Below are 20925 nucleotides of genomic sequence, written 5' to 3' on the forward strand. Positions count from 1 at the left end.
TTTCAAGTATCTTTGGGAAGTTTTCTAAATCTTCTACAGTGAAGACAGACACAAAATACCCGTTCAATGCCTCCGCCATTTCCTTGTTTTCCATTATCAATTCCCCAGACTCACTCTCTAGTGGACCAACACCAGCTTTAGTTACTCTTTTCCTATTTAAATACTTGTAGAAACTCTTCCGACCTGTTTTTATGTTTCTTGCTTGCTTTCGCTCATGCTCTGCTTTCTGCCTCTTTTTTTTTTAGTCATTCTTTGCTGGTTCTTAAAATCTGTCCAATCGTCTGACCCACCACTAATCTTTGCAGATTTGTACAGTATGTCTTTCAATTTGATAAAATCCTTAACTTCCTTATCTAGCTACGGAAGATGCATCCTTTTCATTCTTCTTTCTTTCTCACTGGGATAAATCTTTTCTGAGCGTTATTCAATATCTCCTTGAAAGTCTCCCACTGCCTCTCTACTGTCCTACCTTTTAACCTAGTTTCCCAGTTCGCCTTAGCTAGTTCTGCCTTCATACTCTCATAGTTACCTTTATTTAGGTTTAAAACACTAGTCTTGGAACCACTCTTCTCCCTTTCAAACTGATCATGATGTGATCACTGTCACCTAGAGGCTCCTTCACCATGAGGTTATTGATTAATCCTGTCTCATTGCACATTACCCGGTCTAGAATAGCTTGCCGCCTGGTTGCCTCTAGGATGTACCACGCTAAGAAATTGTCCGGAAAACACTCTAAGAACTCACTTTCCAGGCTACCATTGCCAATGTGATTTTCCCAATCTACATGTAGGTTAAAGTCACCCAGGATGATTGTGGCACCTTTCTTATACCACCCCATTTATTTCTTCCCGCATACTCTGTCCTACAGTGTAACAACAGTTAGGGGGCCTAAAAACCAGTCCCAGGAGTGACCTCTTCCCTTTACTATTTCTTATCACAACTCAATTTCTCAGTACTGAACTAATGTCATATTTAATTAACAGAGTTACTCCACTACCTTCCCCTAGCTTCCCTGTTGCGATATGTCAACATTCAGATCCCAGCCTTGGTCACCTTTCAGCCACACCTCTGTGAGTTCTATCAGGTTGTACATATTTATCTCTCTCTGTGCTAACAATTCATCCTTTTTGTTACAAAAGCAGTATGCATACAGATACAGGGCCTTAAACTCTTTTTAAAAAATCATTTCTGCAACCTCCAGTCTGGTTCACTCTTACGATTATATATTCAGTCGCTTCCTGTCACTCTCTACCGCTCATTACCCAAGTTGCTGTCCTGCTCTATTACTTTGTTGTTTCCCTTTACTTTACTATACCTCCTCTCACATGATCCCCTTTTTTATTCATTCACGGGATGTGGGCTTCACTGGCTGGGCCAGCATTTATTGCCCATCCCTAGTTGCCCTTGAGAAGGTGGTGGTGAGCTGCCTTCTTGAGCCGCTGCAGTCCATGTGGCGTAGGTACACCCACAGTGCTGTTAGGGAGGGAGTTCCAGGATTTTGACCCAGTGACAGTGAAGGAACGGCGATATATTTCCAAGTCAGGATGGTGAGTGACTTGGAGGTGTTCCCATCTATCTGCTGCCCTTGTCCTTCAAGACAGTGGTCAAGGGTTTGGAAGCTGCAGTCTAATTGTCTGGTGAATTCCTGCCCCCCGCTATTTAGTTTAAAGCTCTCTTTGCCACCCTAGTTATACAATTTGTAAGAACTCTGGTCCCGGTACGGTTCAGGTGTAGATTGTCCCAACGGTATAGCTCCCACTTTCCCCAGTACTGGTGACAGTGCCCCAAGAATTGAAACCCATTTCTCCCACACTAAGATTTGAGTCAGACATTCATCTCCCTCATCTTATTTATTCTGTGCCAATTTGCTCGTGGCTCAGGTAATAATCTAGAGAATGTTACCCTTGAGGTTCTGCTTTTGAATTTAGCCCCTAGCTGCTCATAATATCTCAGCAGAATCTCTTTCCTCACCCTACCTATCTCATTGGTACCTACGTGGACCACGACAACTGGATCCTCCCCCTCCTTCCTGTGAGAGGGCAGGCACTGCCCTCACCTGGTTCCATTCTTATCGATCCAGTGGTAGCCAGAGAATCACCTGCAATGACTTCTCTTCCCATTCATTCACCTTCATCCCTGGTACCTCCCCTTGACACCTGACCCCTTCCTATTTCTCATCTACATCCTGTTTCTGGGCCGAATCATCTGAAAACAGTGTCAGTTTTCACAAGTACACTGACAACACCCAGCTCTACCTCCCCACCCTCTCTCTCGATTCCTCCACTGCCTCTAAATCATCAGACTGATTGACATCTGCAGACTCCATTCCCTCGCCACTGATTTCATCCCTCTCACTGGTCACAGTCTGAGGCTCAGCCAGACTCTTCACAGCCAGGATTATTCCTTTGAACCCAATGTGAACTATTAATCACACCCCTGCTAACACTAACTGCCCATTTCCACATCTGTAACATTGCCTGATTCTGCCCCTGTCTCAGCTCCTGATGTTGAAACCCTCACCCATGCCTTCGCTGCTTCTTGATTTGACTATTGCAGAACACGCCCGGCTGGATTCTCACATTCTACCCTCCAAAACTCCGCTCCCCGAATCCTAACTCATACCAAGTCCTGTTCACCCATCACCCCTGCCCCCACTGACCTCCATTGAGCCGAGTCTAACAATACCTCAATTTTAAAATTCTCATCCTTGTTTTCAAATCGCTCCATGGCCTCACCTGCCCCCTATCTTTGTAATCTCCCCCAGCACAAAACTCTCTGCACTCCCCTGGGTTGAATTGTCCCAGAATTGCATTTTACCCACCAGCCACAATGTGGTAGATTTTCGCGTCGTATCGTCTGCTTCCCACTTTATTAATGATGCAGCCACAGGAAACTCGCTGGCGCGCAGCCTCTGAATCGCCCTCCACACCGTTACCTCACCACCTCCTCACTCCAGGAGCCATGTCTAAGCTGCAGCCGCACACACAGTTCTCAATGCTCGCAGCCCAGGACTGCTCCAGTGAAGACATGGCCCTGAAAGCCAAGAAAGGTTCAATTCACTGGAATGCCTTTCAGAGGCCCACCGTGATGTCCTCCACCCCCGCTCTGGCCACAGGAGGTCCAGTAATCTCACCACTCCGGCTTGGGAGGCGGTGGCAGTGGTGGTCAGTGCAAATGCTGCACAGAAGAGATTGGCCATCCAGTGCAGAAAGAGGATGAATGATCTCATTCACAAGGCAACCATCTCATCACTCTAAACTCACACAATCAATCCCATCACACATTCACTGGCATCTCACTCACTGCCAGCTCAAGGAACATCACCATTCATTTTCACACATGCCCACACATCTCCATCAGGCCTCATCTCCTCAGCCCTCGCCATCCTGAGGCCACTTGCACAGATCAACATGTGCCCCACACACACCCTGGGATACCCTCCTTCCCCAGTAAAACCCTCAGCCTCTTCACAGCCAGGATTATTCCTTTGTACCCAATGTGAACTATTAATCACACCCCCGCTAACACTAACTGCCCATTTCCACATCTGTAACATTGCCTGATTCTGCCCCTGTCTCACCCTGCAGCCTCTTCCCTTGCCTGCAGCCACTTTTCCCCCTTCCCTAAGCAAGTCCTAGCCCTGCAGCTGTTGAAAAGCCACCCCCGCCTTAAGGCTGGTCTGGTAGGTAGAGACCTGCCAGTGAGCCCCACCAACAGTGATGTGGTGCTGTGTGTGAAGCCTGGCGCTGAGACTGAGTGCTGCCCGAAGCCAGGTAGGCAAACAAACCTCGAAACCCCGAGTGAAGTGCAGCTCACCAGGTACACGTTGTTTATGTTCAGTTGTGAGACTCGCCAACATGGTGCTGGGAAGATTCTGACCAGCTGAGCATATAATGAGGTGCTAAGGTATTGAAATTAGGTTCCCGATGTGTGGCAACAGGAAATGCGACCCGCTATTGATGCATGGAGCAGGCAATCGCCAACTGGTTTTACGATGATGTGAAACCAATTTTTGCGATCTCCCGATATTTTCCTCTCCCGCCTGCTGCAAACTGGGGAGGATGATCCCATCCTCCAATTCTGGCCTCTTGAGCATCTCCGATCTTAATCCCTCCACCATTGGTGGCCCTGCTTTTAGCTGCCAAAGTCCTGAGCTCTGGAATTCCCTGTCTAAACCTCTCCACCTTTCTTTCCTCTTAAGTGCTTCTGAAAATCTAGCTCTTTGTCCAAGCTTTTGGTCACCTGTCCTAACATCTCCTTATGTGATTCAGTGTCAGGTTTTGTTATAGGTGACCCTCCTATGATGCATCCTGTAACGTTTTACCATGTTAAAGGCGCTACATCAATGCAAGTTGTTATTGTCGAGGTGCGGTGGGTTAGTGATGGTGTGGGTGGGTGTGGGTGAGTTGGTGATGGTGTGGGTGAGGTGGGGTGGGGTGGGTTGGTGACGGTGTGGGTGAGGTGGGGTGGGGTGGGTTGGTGATGGTGTGGGTGAGGTGGGGTGGGTTGGTGATGGTGTGGGTGAGGTGGGGTGGGTTGGTGATGGTGTGGGTGAGGTGGGGTGGGTTGGTGATGGTGTGGGTGGGTTGGTGATGGTGTGGGTGAGGTGGGCTGGGTTGGTGACGGTGTGGGTGAGGTGGGGTGGGGTGGGTTGGTGATGGTGTGGGTGAGGTGGGGTGGGGTGGGTTGGTGATGGTGTGGGTGAGGTGGGGTGGGGTGGGTTGGTGATGGTGTGGGTGAGGTGGGATGGGGTGGGTTGGTGATGGTGTGGGTGAGGTGGGGTGGGGTGGGTTGGTGATGGTGTGGGTGAGGTGGGGTGGGGTGGGTTGGTGACGGTGTGGGTGAGGTGGGGTGGGGTGGGTTGGTGATGGTGTGGGTGAGGTGGGGTGGGGTGGGTTGGTGATGGTGTGGGTGAGGTGGGGTGGGGTGGGTTGGTGATGGTGTGGGTGAGGTGGGGTGGGGTGGGTTGGTGATGGTGTGGGTGAGGTGGGGTGGGTGGCTGTATTTCGAGACACAGCCTCACTCCCTCGTGGACACAAATTGGTGAGAAATATCATCATGGCATCTTTCAGTCTGTGTGGCACAGGGAGAACTCTGGTTTCAGTTTGTTTATGATACTGAGTGAAATGGGTGTGTGCCCCAGTGAAGCTCATAAATATTGATCAGACATTTGAGGCTGTTCTTACTAAGTATGCTTGTCTCTATTGAGGTGTGAACTCTGGCAGTGCTGACATTAGAATTCATCTTGGCTCTTCCATCTGTGAATGTTGAGCTTCTGACAACCCAGCCCAGCCCAGCCCAACCCAACCCAACCCAACCCAGCCCAACCCAACCCAGCCCAGCCCAGAACAGCCCAACCCAGCCCAACCCAGCCCAACCCGGCCCAGTCCAACCCAGCCCAGCCCAACCCAGCCCAGCCCAACCCAGCCCAACCCAACCCAACCCAGCCCAACCCAGCCCAACCCGGCCCAGCCCAGAACAGCCCAACCCAGCCCAACCCAGCCCAACCCGGCCCAGTCCAACCCAGCCCAGCCCAACCCAGCCCAGCCCAACCCAGCCCAACCCAACCCAACCCAGCCCAACCCAGCCCAACCCGGCCCAGCCCAGCCTAGCCCAACCCAACCCAGCCCAGCCCAACCCAGCCCAACCCAGCCCTGCCCAGCCCAACCCAGCCCAACCCAACCCAGCCCAGCCCAGCCCCACCCAGCACAACACAGCCCAGCCCAGCCCAGCCCAACCCAGCCCAACCCAGCCCGGCCCGGCCCAACCCAACCCAACCCAGCCCAGCCCAATCCAGCCCAACCCAGCCCAGCCTCACCTCACTCATCAGCTCCGCATCACCATGTTTACACACATATGTAATGAGAGACATGATGCTGTAAGTTGATGGGATGGAACCAAAGTCCATATTCTGTTACTAACCCACATGATGGAATATTCACTGTTAAATTCATGAACTACAGTGAGGCTTCAGATTTTGAACAAATAATTTCATAATGAGACTGTCTTCAATCAGCCTTCAGTTATTGTTATGGTCCACTCTATCATAGTCTTGAAGTACAATCTTTGCACCCTTTCACCGCGATTATCTCTCCTCCTCTCCCAGCGACTGTGGTTCTATCCTATCCTCTGCTACCTCAAGTGGCTGTTCTTTGCGTCCATTTCGACTGAGGTGCTGGCAGGCCATTCAACCATTGGGGCATCACAATGAAACCCAATCTTCACTTTAGGTTGATGTTCGAATGAGTAGCACAATTTCTCAGGTTCTGCGAACAATTCCAATTAATGAAGTGAGGAAATGTTTCCCCCATTTTCCCCTTTGACCACAGACATTCCACTTGTCCAAAGAAATCAGTCCAATTGTATAAACTGTTAAGAATGTAGGAATTTCTAGACGAGAAAAGATGAAGGTTTGTCTAATTCATCTTCTACCATCCTGGTAAGTCATGTGATGCAATGATCATGGAGTTATTGACCAATCACAGTGATTAACCTCCATCAATGAGTCTATGATGGACACAGATGTGAGGTGAGGAAAACCACCATCAGTGGTGGAAAACTTAGGGAACTATGGGTCCAAAGTCATTATCCCTCCCACGCGCACTACACTTACCATAAGCATATACTCAACCAAACTGTTACCTTATGAAATAAATCTATCTAATTTTCATTTGAATGAATCAGTGCTGTTTCCACCATCTCCCTAGGGAACCTGTCCCATGGATTAACCACACACTTTTTGTTTTGGCTGATTAGTTTTGAATTTGACCCACTTCAAGTATAACCGTGTCCTCTGCTTCTACTCTTACTGACTATTATAGGGAAAAACAGGGCCAAACTTGGGCGCTCCCTCCCTCCTCTGTTAACATCCCAACGTGGTCTCACCCCTACCTCTCTGTCAAACCTCCTTCAGCCCTCTGAGAATTCTCTGTTACCATTCTGGTCTCTGGTGCATCCCACTATTGGCAGCTGCCTGCGTCCAGATCTCTGGGTTTCCAATTAGAATCTTTCCACTCCTCGCTCTCTCTCTTTTTAAAGATTCTCCATAAAGTCTTTGACCAAATGTTGGGTTATCTGTCTTAACATCTCCCTAGGTGGGGTGGTGTTAAAATTGTCTGAGAAGGTTCATCTGAGGCCCCTTGGAATGTTTTATTGCATTAAATGTGCTAGATAAATGCAAGTTGTTGTTATATGATGCAATAACATTCCAGTCAGCCTGAAATACTGACCGTGTCTGGTATCTACTTGATCTTCTTTCCTCCCTCAGAGACTGTGACTCTGTTGTGCCCTGAATCCATGATCTCAGCAGCCCCTCTATCAATCTGAACATTCGGACGATGTAGATGGGCTGGTAAGATGGGCAGAGCAGTGGCAAATGGATTTTAATCCTGAGAAGTGTGAGGTGATGCATTTTGGGAGGACTAACACAGCAAGGGAATACACAATGAATGGTAGGACCCCAGGAAGTACAGAGGGTCAGAGGGACCTTGGTGCACATGTCCATAGATCCCTGAAGGCAGCAGCACAGGTAGATAAGGTGGTTAAGAAGGCATATGGAATACTTGCTTTTATTAGTCAAGGCATAGAATATAAGAACAGGGAGGTTATGCTGGAACTGTATAAAATGCTGGTGAGGCCACAGCTGGAGTACTGTGTGCAGTTCAGGTCGCCACACTATAGGAAGGATGTGATTGCATTAGAGAGGGTGCAGAGGAGATTCACCAGGATGTTGCCTGGGCTGGAGCATTTCAGCTGTGAAGAGAGACTGGATAGGCTGGGGTTGTTTTCCTTAGAGCAGAGAAGGCTGAGGGGGGACCTGATAGAGGTAAACAAAATTATGAGGGGCACAGATAGAGTAGATAGGAAGAAACTTTTCCCCTTAGCGGAGGTGTCAATAACCAGGGGGCATAGATTTAAGGTAAGGGACAGGAGGTTTAGAGAGAATTTGAGGAAAAATTGCTTCCCTCAGAGGGTGGCTGGAATCTGGAACTCGCTGCCTGAGGGGGTGGTAGAGGCAGGAACCCTCACAACGTTTAAGAAGTATTTAGATGAGCACTTGAAACACCGCAGCATACAGGGCTACGGGCCAAGTGCCAGACAATGGGATTAGAATAGATAGGGGCTTGATGGCCGGCACGGACATGATGGGCCGAAGGGCCTGTTTCTGTGCTGTATGACTCGATGACTCTATTAAGATTCGGAGGGTCCAGTAGTCAAACACCTGGCCATCCTTGTTCAATGTTTAAGCCAGTTCACGTTACCAGTAAAGGTGATTGGGCAGTGATCATAGTGGTATCTCCACACTCAGCTAAGAGCAGCTAACTCCACACATTCTGGAATAAACCTGGAACTCTGCTGGTATGTTACTCATTATAACTCTACAGGAATCAATTTAGTCCAGTCCACTCACAGGGAAATGATTGGATCAGTTATCTGTTTAAATCACTCATCTCGCCCCCATCACTTTACTTTCTGTTGTGGGCTGGGTCAAAATTAAACCCCCATCTGTTCACACACTTCATGACTGAAGACCATTCAAGAGACTTCAGCACATTTTCCAGGCTGACACTCCAGTGCAGTACCGAGGGAATGCTGCACTGTCAGGAGTGCTGTCTTTTGGATGAGATGTTAAATCTAGGTCCTGTCTGCCCTCTTGGCAGATATGGCACTATTAGAAGATGAATAGAGGAGTTCACTTTGATGTCCTGGCCAACATCTCAACACCTCAACCAATAGCATGAAGAAGGATGATCTCATTATTGCATTGCTGTTTGTGTGACCTGCTGTGTGCAAATTGTCTGCGGGGTTTCATACATTAGGACACTTCAGAGTTACTCCATTGGCTGTAAAGTGCTTTGGGACATTGAAGTCATGACAGGCTCTATAGAAATGCAAGTCTTTCTTCCGATGAGCCATCTCAATGGTCACAGCGACCCAAAACTCTCTGGCTGATCTTTAGAATATGGGGAGGGGCAGTCAGCTGGATATTCCGTTTATATCAGCATCGATACTGCGCTTGATTCCTCGATTGTTGGTGGTCAAGTGGTTTTAATTGATCTGGTGCAATGAGCAATAGTTTTGAGCTGCTCATTTTGTAAATTAGAGTTAACTAACAGAAGATCCTGGAACATGGAGCATGGGGACATCTGCTCAAGTTGACAGCACAGTTACATCTCTGTGTCATTTGGGTAGTTTCAGTAATGATGGGGTCATATGACTTGAGCAGTTTGTGTCTAATGAACAGTTGTTGTTTGGGCTGTGGTCTGGGAGCCATTTTCAATGTAACTGCCAATAAATGGTGGGACATTTGAAGTTCGAGTTGCACCTACTCTTTATGTACAACACTGCACTCTGGGCTGTAATTTGCCAAAGTCTTACTTTGATCCACTCCTCCTGCCTCCACACCCACCGCTGTACTCCCTGCCGCCTCTGGCTAGGGTGTGGTTCCTGAGCTACCTGCAACTTCCTCAGTAAAGAACCTGAACACTGAACGTGGCGGGATATTAACTTGGGGCTTGACAATTAACCAGGCTGACAGTTGCTCTTCTGCAATGGGGGTGGTGGAGAGGGTGGAGGGGAGGAGGGGGGGGAGGAATCATCGGAAGAGGAGGGGGTGGTGTACTTTCACCTAGTTTCCTCCTCAGACTGAACATTAGCTCCTTACCTGTTGACCTTGCTGAGACCTGTTATCTGGACACTGAACAAGAAGGAGGGCCTGAGGCTCTCCAGGTTTATTGGGGCAATTTAGGGTGCACAGAATGTGTACCTCAGGCGTATGGGCGTAAATACACTGTCCGTTGGCAGTGACTGGCTGACAGGAGGCATCATCAATGTAGGGAGATCCCTGATAAGATTCTTGAGGGAGATGTTCAGAGCTCACCATAGAGAAAAGCATAGATATTGCTGTCAGTGATGGCTCAATGAGCAACACTAGTCTCCCAGACAGAAGGTTGGGTATCGAAATCCATTTCCAGTGACTTGTGGAGAAAACGTAGATACACAGTCCTGTGCAGGCCTACAGGAGCATTGCACTGTCGGAGGGTCAGTACTGAGGGAGTGCTGCACTGTCGGAGGGTCAGTACTGACAGAGTGCTGCACTGTCGGAGGGTCAGTACTGAGGGAGTGCTGCACTGTCGGAGGGTCAGTACTGAGGGAGTGCTGCACTGTCGGAGGGTCAGTACTGAGGGAGTGCTGCACTGTCGGAGGGTCAGTACTGAGGGAGTGCTGCACTGTCAGAGGGTCAGTACTGAGGGAGTGCTGCACTGTCGGAGGGTCAGTACTGAGGGAGTGCTGCACTGTCGGAGGGTCAGTGCTGAGGGAGTGCTGCACTGTCGGAAGGTCAGTGCTGAGGGAGTGCTGCACTGTCGGAGGGTCAGTACTGAGGGAGTGCTGCACTGTCGGAGGGTCAGTGCTGAGGGAGTGCTGCACTGTCGGAGGGTCAGTACTGAGACATTGGCTCCATCTGCACTCTCAGGTTTATATTAAAAAAAACCCATCTCCCCAGTGTCTTGGCCAAGGTTTATCCCCTGATCCACATCACAAACAGATTACCTGATCCTCACCTCCATGCTGTTAGTGGGAACTTGCTGAATGTAAATGAGCTGCCACATTTCCTACAACCGTAACTACACTTCCAGAGAACCTTATTAACTATAGCGCATTTTGGGGTGTGGTGAATGCACTTTGTAGATGTATGTTTTTTTAAAGAGTCATTTCGTCTGCATTTGCCAAACTGATTGCTATCCATGTCTCTACTGGATATTGTTCACAACCAGGACTGGGAGGTGCCTTTATCCATCAAGTGTTTCTGACAATTCCATTGGCTGCTCTGAATGTATCATCACAGGAGTGTTCTCAACATGAGTGCTGTACCGTTCAACTACTTTGAATCTTTAAGCTGACCCCTCCCACGCTGCAGATCCTCTGCATGTTGTTGCCTGTTTGGTTTCCATGATCATTTGTATTGTAGGTGTGTCCTCCTGCAGACTGTCTGGTAGAATTAATCACTAGAATTGTACTGACGGGTCCTAAAGTCTGACAAGTTCAATGGCACCAGATACCCCCCTGAGTCAATGTGTGAGGTGTCACCTGTCAGCCTCGGGCCAGTGGTTAGCGCTGCACCCTGAGTCAGCACGGCATGGATTCGGACCTGATACTTGAGCACAAAACCCAGGTGAAGCTCTTTGTGCAGTGTCGGGGGTGCTGTTCCTCGGGTGAGATGTGCGTCTCTCAGATGTAAAAGGCACCATGGCGTTATTTGAAGATGTGCGGGGGAGTCCTTCCCAATGACCCGGCCAACATTCATCCCTCCATCAACGGCCCGGATTTTCCAGTCCCAGGGGTGACAGGAAGTGTCACGGACGGAGCAGGAAATTTGAGGGACCGGCCAAAGGTCCATTGACTTAGCTCGGGAATTTCCGGCCCCATGACCCGTGGTTTGGACAATCCCGGCCAAGGTCACTAAAACAGACGATCTGATTAATATCTCACTGTGCACCGTAAGATCCCACGTGCAGCAATTTGGCTGACACGTCTCCTATAATACAACAGAGAGTACACTTCAAAAGAAATTGACTATGAAACACTTTGGGATGTTCTGAGTTTATGCAAATTGCTCTATAAACTTCAAGCTTGTTCTTGCCCATTGATCCAGCAACAAGTTGTCTTTCTACGTTTCTATGTTTAATAAACAGATCATGAGATGAGGGGAGGAAGTTTACTGAAAGAGGTAACTTTTGGCTGGGCTCTTCTTTAAAAGAGAGGCTCATGGTTCAGGGAACAAATTCCTGAGACCAGGACCAAGGTGGATGGAGATCTCGGCCCCAGTGGTGGGACAGAGGGGACAGGGGGACTGCAAGAGGAGCTAGATTAGGGATGAGGAATTTGGAGGGGGGAGGTTTTGTAGAGGCATGGTAGAGCAAGGCCCTCGAGGGCTTTGTGGTGGCCGGGGATCGGAAAGCAGAGGTGAGGAGGCCCCTGCTGATCAACAGGAACAAATCAAATTTAGAATTTGGGAGAAATTTGTTATTCGTGGTGAGAATGTGGAGCTCACCGCTTGAAGCATTTAAGGGGAGACTTGACGTATAATCAAGGGAGAAGGGAGCAGAGAGATGGAAAGGTAGGAAGAAGGAATTAGAGTGAGAGGAGATTTGTGCGGGCTGAATGGCCATTTAGGTGCCATAGATCCTGTGTCAATCTGAGTGGATGAGTGCAATATTTTGTGTGTGGGGTAAGTTTACGCAGCGGTGCTTTGGGAAGGAGGGTATATTCCCGCCAGGAGAGATGATGGTGGGATTCAGCGGCTGCGAAGTTGCTGGTAAGGGTGGAGGGGTGTGTTGTGGAGGTGGAAATCGGCAGTCTTTCTGATGGGGATGAGATGCAGTCTGTAGCAGAGGCCTGCAGCTGAGCAATGACCAGTAAGAAGAGTAAACTTGGAGGCCAGGGAGCAGAGTTTGTGCTGGGCAGCCAGTGACGCATTTTTGAACTGTAACCACTGTAATGGAGGCAAACACAGCAGCAATTTCATACTCAGCAAACTCCCACAAACAGCAATGTGGTAACTGACTAGATTATCTGTTTTAATGGTGTTGGATAAGGGATCATTTTGGCCAGGAGGCCAAGGAGAAAAGTGCCATGAAATCTTTTACCCCCTGAGGGGCTGACTGGGCCTTAGTTTCACATCTCATCTGAAAGACGGCACCTCCAACAGTGCAGTGCTCCCTCAGTCCTGCCCTTCCCAAAGTGCAGCGCTTGCTCAGTACTGACCCTCGGGCAGTGCTGACCTCCCTCGGTCCACGGGCAGTGCTGACCTCCCTCGGTACTGACCCACAGGCAGTGCTGACCTCCCTCGGCCCTCGGGCAGTGCTGACCTCCCTCGGCCCTCGGGCAGTGCTGACCTCCCTCAGTCCACGGGCAGTGCTGAACTCCCTCGGTCCATGGGCAGTGCTGACCTCCCTCGGCCCTCGGGCAGTGCTGACCTCCCTCGGCCCTCGGGCAGTGCTGACCTCCCTCAGCCTAAGGGCAGTGCTGACCTCCCTCGGCCCTCGGGCAGTGCTGACCTCCCTCGGTCCATGGGCAGTGCTGACCTCCCTCGGCCTAAGGGCAGTGCTGACCTCCCTCGGTCCACGGGCAGTGCTGACCTCCCTCAGCCTAAGGGCAGTGCTGACCTCCCTCGGTCCATGGGCAGTGCTGCCCTCCCTCAGCCCTCGGGCAGTGCTGACCTCCCTCGGCCCTCGGACAGTGCTGACCTCCCTCGGTCTGCGGGCAGTACTGACCTCCCTCGGTCCATGGGCAGTGCTGACCTCCCTCGGCCCTCGGGCAATGCTGACCTCCCTCGGTCTGCGGGCAGTGCTGACCTCCCTCGGCCCTCGGGCAGTGCTGACCTCCCTCGGTCCGCGGGCAGTGCTGACCTCCCTCGGTCCACGGGCAGTGCTGACCTCCCTCGGTCCACGGGCAGTGCATCGCTCCTTGAGCTGGAGTTTGAACCAAAATTGTGAGCTCAAGTGAGGCTCAACCTGTGACCAGGGAGTGTGATGACTGAGCTGAAACTGAAAGACAGAATAAACCTACATTATAAAAAGCTTTTATAACCTCAGAGCCCCAAAGCACTTTACAGCCAATGAAATGCTACTGAAAAAAATACACAGAGTTAGAGTGGCAAGTAAAGAACTGAATTCTGTGAGGGGACTGATAAACTAATTCTCATTTCCAGCTATTGTTTAATTCTGGTAAGCACCAAAGTGCCTTGGTGAAGAGAATTTTGGCTTCCTTTTAAAGCTGTTTATACTGAAGGCCTTTTACCAATTCAATAGTTTGCGTCTTCACTTCGGCTCAGTGTTTGGATCTGAATTAAATTGACCAGTTGTCCGTAGAGTCATTCACTGGACTGCAGCGATGGTTCTATTTTGAATATGGTTCAAAGTCCAACAATTCAATCCGAAATGATCCCACGTGTTTATTTCAATAATTTCAGGTGAGATGTTGAACCAAGGCCCAAGTGGTCTCTCTGGTGGATGTAGATGGTCACATGACACCAGTTGAAGAAGAACATTGAGTTCTTTAACCAACACCTAAACGAGATAAATTGATAACTAATTAAGGGATCTTACTGTGTGCAAATTGGCCACTGCACTTCCTATAAATGTGACTACATTTAAGGAGAAAAATGTTATTCATTCATTATAAAACGCTTTGGGATGTCCAAAGGTGGTGAGAGGCACAATGTCCTTTCTCTTTATAGATACAAAGAAATTGGTTCACCGTAGCACCTTTTTTTTTAAGGTGATGCTTGTCCTCTCATCGCCCTTATATTGTGTTGTTTGTATTGTGCTACCAGGCCCCGGGCATGAAGCAGGAAGACAATCCTATATTGGATTAGTTATTACTGCACGATTCATCTCTTGTTTGTTTGTTTGTATAAGTGATGACCAGATCTGCAAGGCAGGTTAGAACAGAACATTCTTCATCATTACTGATTAAGGTCTAGTGTGTGCTTGGCTGGCACAGTTTGTGTGATGCTGCACAGTGATTATGTTGCTGGCAAGCAACACCTCCTAATTCTGGAACAATGATGTGCAACAGGGAGGAGATTCTGGACCCCAGAAACCGATTAGTAGCTTGAGATTCTAGTCATTGTTGAGATGTCTGTCCCCAAAGCATATGTTTCAGTATGGGTTTTATGTTATTGATAGTTCGTGCACATATACACTTTCCTCCTCATTCCTGAACACATGAGCAGGACTCTCCATTCAGACAACCTCCTGAAGGTAAAGCATCACCAGATGACCTTGGAACCTACCCCATTCTGTGTTAAGTTTATAACATGATATCTAATTAACTTTAACATACTTCTCATCCTTCCCTATCTTTGTAGCCTCCTCCAGCTCTACATGAGTTCCATGTTCCTCTTACATGAAATAAAATGTTGGGAATACTCAATATTTCCGATGAAGTGTCATCAAGCTGAAATATTAACATTGCTTCTCTAAGCGCAGAAGCTGCTTGATGAAACATTCCGGCATTTTCTGTTTTTATTTCAGGTTTCCAGCATCCACAGTGTTTTGCACTTGCTTCTGGCACATCTCCCACTCTCTTTGCTCCACCATTGGTGCTCTGCTTCTAGGTCATAAGCTCTGGAATTTCCTCCCTAAACCTCTCCTCCTCTCGTCCTTTAAAAGTCTCATTAAAACTTGACCAAGCTTTTAGACACAACTCATAATGGCATTTCCTTTGGTTCAGTATCAATGTTTCTTTGAAGTTGCTTGGAATAAGAACATAATAGGAGCAGGAGTAGGTTTTTCAGCCCTTCCAGCCTGCTCCAATATTCAATAAGATCATGGCTGATCTGCCTCAACTCCACTCTCCTGCATTATCCCCATATCCCTTAACTTCTTTGGTACTGGTGTGGGAAGATTGGTGTGGGAGGAATGGGTTTCAGTTCATGGGGCATTAACAACAGTACTGGGGTAGAAGGGAGCTGTTCCAGTGGGACGGGCTTCAGTGTCCTGGCAAAACAAATAATTAGGGCCGTAGAGAGGGCTTTAAACTAAATAGGGGTAGGGGGGAGGGTTCTGTAGAGTGGATACGTAGGCTAACAAAGCAAAAGGATAACAGAGCAGCTATTTGGGTAATGATACTGTGAGGAACATATCTTTTTGTTTCTGTTGGACTGGGAATTAGAATTATGATGGCTGCAGTACAAAGGGCATGTCCACAGGAACAGGATGAGAGATATATACAATGTTGCAGTCCTGGAAAGAGTGCACCATGAAAGACAGGATGGTGCCGGAAAGGAGACCTGCGCCAAGCTAGAGGGCTGTAGAGGCTGGGTTATTAAGTATATTTAAGGCTGAGATAGATATTTAATCAGGAAGGGAATCAAAGGTTATGAGGAAAAGGCAGGAAAGTGGAGTTGAGGATTATCAGGTCAGCTGTGATCTCATTGAATGGCGGAGCAGACTCCATGGGCCGAATGGTCTTATACCCAAAAATCTATTGATCTCTGTCTTGCATATACTCAATGATTAAACATCCACAACTCTCTGGGGTTAAAAATTCCACAGATTCACACCACTTGAAGTGAAGACATTTCTCCTCATCTCAGTCGGCCACCCCTAATTCTGAGACTGTGACCCCTAGTTCTGAACCAGGGGAAACATCCTCTTACATCGATCTTGTCAAGCTCCTTAAGAGTTCTTATGTTTTAATAAAATCACCTTTAATTCTCCTAAATTCTAGGGATGGATGGCCTAGTCTATTCAATCTCTCCTCATTCCCCCTCATCACAGGAACCCACCTCTTGAATCTTTGCTGCACTCCTGAGTAAGTGTGTCTTTCCTTGGTTAAGAAGACCTAAACTGTGCACAGTACTCTGGGTGTGATCTCACCAAGCCTCTATATAACTGTAGTAAGACTTATTTACTCATATATTCCAATCTCTTTGCAATAATGGCTAACATGCCATTTACTTTCCCAATTGCTTGCTATATCTGCAATTTAACTTTATGTTTTGTCTACAAGGACCACCATGTCCCTCTGAATACTAACATTTCCCAATCTCTTACAATTTAGAAAGTATTCTGCTTCTCTAATTTCCCTTCCAAAGGGGTAATATCACACCTCCCCATAATATACTCCATCTGCCTTGTTATTGCCCACTCAATGAACCTGTGTATAAAACTTTGCTGCCTCTTTGTGTCCTCCTCACAGCTTATTTTCCCACCTAACTTTGCATCATCAACAAACATAAATACATTATACAGGCCCCCCTCAACTAAGTTACTGATATAGACCTGATTCTTGTGGGACCGCATTAGTTAAACCCTGCCAATCTGAAAAAGTCCCATTTATTTCTCCCCTGTTTTCTGTCTGTTAACCAATCTTACATCCATGCTAATATATTACCCCCAATCCCATGAGTCTTAATTTTATGTAATAAACTCACATTTGGCGCCTTAACAAATGCTTTTTGAAAATCAAAATACACAACATTCACTGGTTCCCCTAGTCAATCTTCCTAGTTACACCCTCAAAAAACTCAGATTTATTAAATACAATTTCCCTTGTTTAAATTCTCGTCAACTCTTTTAAATCATATTGTGATTTTCTAAGTGCTAACACCCATAATCATAAAATTCTAGTATTTTCTGTATTCCTGATGTCAGGCAAACTGACCTATAATTCCTGGTTCGTTTTCTTCCCCCTTTCTTGAATAGTGGGGTTGACATCACCTTCCAAAACAATTCCCAAACCCATGACCACTACCACCTAGAAGGATCAGGGCGACGGATACATGGGAACACCACCACCTGGAAGTTCCCCTCCAAGCCACTCACCATCCTGACTTGGAAATATATCGGCCGTTCCTTCACTGTCACTGGGTCAAAATCCTGGAACTCCCTCCCTAACAGCACTGTGGGTGTACCTACACCACATGGACTGCAGCGGCTCAAGAAGGCAGCTCACCACCACCTTCTCAAGGGCAACTAGGGATGGGCAATAAATGCTGGTCTATGCTGTGAATTAATTTTTAAAAAAGAATTCTACCTTTCAACCCATATTCTGGAACATTATAACCAATGTTCCCCTACACTGAAGGCACTATATAAATCCAAACTGTTTTTCCGCTTGGGAGGAAGTGGAAAGGGTTGATGTGGAGAAGACACCTTGGCACTGGTGAGAATATTATACATTTGAAATAATTCTGAAAGCTTTATTTTCTGGTTGATGTGTTACTGCGTTAGTGTTGGTTCTCAGTCACCCTCTGCTCTCCTTATGATAGCTTTGGATTTGGTTCATCAGCATTTATTTTTTGTTTGTTTAGTGCAGGGAGTGTAACAAGAAAGGCTTCATCGGCCAGGTGACTCACACCTTTGTGGAATTTTGTTTGTGGAATTTTGTTCTTTGGGTTTTACTTAAAAGAATGTTTAAAATTAAACATTGAAATTCAAGTCTGAATTAGCTGTTCTGAGTGTCGCAAAAATCTTCCCCTTGTGTCTTCCAGTAATTTTGAGTTTACATAAGGAGGAAAGACTTGTATTTAAATAGCACCTTTCATAACCTCAAGACATCACAGAACGCCTTACCCCCAATAAAGTACTTCTGAAGTGTAGTCACTGTTGGAACATTCAAAAACACAGCAGCCAATTTATGCACAGCAAGATCCCACAGGTAGCAATGCGATAATGACCAGCAAATATGTTTAAATGACTTTTGGTTGAAGGATAAATGTCGCCAGAACTCCAGGGAAACCTCCTCTGCTCCTTTTCAAGTACTGCCCTGGGACCTCTTAGATGCACCTGATGTCGGATCCAAAAGGCAGCATTTCCAACAGCGCAGCGCAGAGAAAGCCCAGGACAGGAATGACCACCTGGATTATGTGCTCAAGTATCTGGAGTGGAACTCAAACCCTCAACCTTCTGACTCGAGGCAAGTGTGCTCCCCATGAGCGCCAGCTGGCTCTGTGTGTTCTGGCAGCGGGTCTAGAACGAGGGGTCACAGTCTCAGGATACAGGGTGGGCCACTTAGGACTGAGATGAGGGGAAACTTCTTCACTCAGAGGGTGGTGAACCTGTGGAATTCTCTACCACAGAGGCTGTGGAGGCCAAGTCACTGAATATATTTAAGAAGGAAATAGAATAAGTTTCTGGACTCTAAAAGCATCAAGAGGTGTGGGGAGAGAGCGGGAGGACAGCGTTCTTTAAAAATTCATTCACAGGATGTGGGCTTCGTTGGCTGGGCCAGCATTTATTGCCCATCCCTAGTTGCCCTTGAGAAGGTGGTGCTGAGCTGCCTTCTTGAACCGCTGCAGTCCATGTGGTGTAGGTACACCCACAGTGCTGTTAGGGAGGGAGTTCCAGGATTTGCACCCAGCGACAGTGAAGGAACGGCGATATATTTCCAAGTCAGAATGGTGAGTGACTTGGATAGGAACTTCCAGGTGGTGGTATTTGCTGCCCTTGTCCTTCTAGATGGTAGTGGCCATGGGTTTGGAACATGCTGTCGAAGGAGCCTTGGTGAGTTCCTGCAGTGCATCTTGTAGATGGTACACACTGCTGCTACTGTGCATTGGTGGTGGAGGGAGTGAATGTTTGTGGATGTGGTGCCAATCAAGCGGGCTGCTTTGTCCTGGATGGTGTCAAGCTTCCTCAGTGTTGTTGGAGCTGCACTCATCCAGGCAAGTGGGGAGTATTCCATCACACTCCTGACTTGTGCCTTGTAGATTGTCGACAGGCTTTGGGGAGTCAGGAGGTGAGTTACTTGTAGCAGGATTCCTAGTCTCTGACGTTGAGATAGAGGATCAGCCATGATCACATTGAATGGCGGAGCAGGCTCAAAGGGCTGAATGACCTTCTCCTGCTCCTAGTTTCTATGTTTCTGGATATGTGGATGATGTATGTCATTGTGGAAATGCTTCTGGCAAGGCAGCCTTCAGCAATTGAGGCTGTGGCTATGAAGCCAATTCTCAGGCCAACAGGACCTGCTTACAGAATTTAACCCAATGTCTCAGTAAACTCCCTTCCTTGCCTTTAAGTTCAGTAGAATTGTGGGCGACCCCCTTAGCCTTTAAAATGAAAGCAGTAATTCTGGAAATACACACAGTAGACCAGCGGCTGAAAGAGTAAATATACATTGCCATTTTTTGGGTCAAGTCCCACCTGAAGTGTTCACCTGTCTTTTGCAGAAACTATCTAACGAGTTGTGAGTTTACAACATTTTAAATGATTTTACTCATGCCCTTTATTGATATCTTGATTTAATAGCTCTTTATATTTGGTGGAAGATTATCTATCTGTGATTTGGGGACTATCCTTTTTGTTCTCTCTTGAGGGATCAGCTGCCAAAGTTTGATGGACGCAGCATTTTCCAGATTTGTGCACAAGCATCTCCAGGTCTCTCTCATCTTGCACACACTTTAAAACTGTATCATTTAGATGTGAGTTGTTCCCTTCATTCTTCCTGCAAAATTGTATCACTTTGTTGAACCTCATCTTCCATGTGTTGGCCCATCCCCCAGCCCTGTCGTCTATCACTGTCGCCCTCACTTTTCACCATTCTTCCAAATTTCATCTCATGCAAAAGTTTTGAAATTATGCCCTGTACCTCCGAGTCCAAGTCATTAATGTACATTAAAAAGAGCAGCGGTCCTTGCAGTGAACCCCAGGGAAATGCACTGCTAATCTCCTTCCAGTTTAAATAACAGCCATTCACAACTCTGTCTTCTATCTCTGTGTAGTTTTGTATCGATGCTGCCACTGCCCCTTTTTTGCTAACAAGCATAATCTGTGGGACTTTATCAAACACCTTTTGAAAGCTCATATAGAGAACAACTACACTACCCTCAGCCTCTCCCTCTGCTAACCTAATTAAAAAAAACACTCAGTCTGGAGGCAGCAGGAGGCTGTGATGGAATCTGATTGATCAAACATTGTGCTTGTACAGTTGAATATTCCACATTGTAATTTTAAATCACTCCTGTTGAAATGTGGTGAGGTGGAATATTCTAGATTTCTACGTGGTACAAGGAGAAAGAATTCTGGGAGAAGATCTGCCTCTGGGAGAAGTGGGTGACCAAGTGTGAAGATATGATCAGCAATGAACATTCTCAATGCTTTAGGACAGTTTGACTTAGGAACTGTGTTAATGATGGAACTCATACTGATGTCCCTGCAAATCATTTGCAACTCGTTACTAGGTATTCATTACCGTGTCTTTGTCTCCTTCAGGTACGCTTCAGGCTACTCGAGCACTAATGATCATTAGCATCCTGCTGGGAACTTTGGCGATCCTGATTGCTTCAGCAGGAATGAAATGCACAACATGTTTCGGGGACGATAAAGCGAAGAAGGGCAAAGTGGCCACTGTTGGGGGAGTGATATTCCTTATCTCAGGTACAAACCAGGAGGGAGAGGATTTGGTTCACTTAGA

General features: G+C 47.5%; 1 protein-coding gene across 1 annotated transcript in view; it reads left to right on the forward strand.

Annotated features, from left to right (window-relative positions):
* Positions 1–20925, forward strand: part of LOC144694051 (claudin-1-like) — a 51204-nt gene that overhangs the window by 11733 nt on the left and 18546 nt on the right. Inside the window, exon 2 of the mRNA XM_078564411.1 lies at positions 20724–20888. Coding sequence (XP_078420537.1) covers positions 20724–20888 — 165 coding nt within the window. The remainder of the gene's footprint in view (positions 1–20723; positions 20889–20925) is intronic.

The sequence above is a fragment of the Cetorhinus maximus genome, chromosome 19 (assembly GCF_964194155.1).
Source record: "Cetorhinus maximus chromosome 19, sCetMax3.hap1.1, whole genome shotgun sequence".
NCBI classification, from domain to species: domain Eukaryota; kingdom Metazoa; phylum Chordata; class Chondrichthyes; order Lamniformes; family Cetorhinidae; genus Cetorhinus; species Cetorhinus maximus.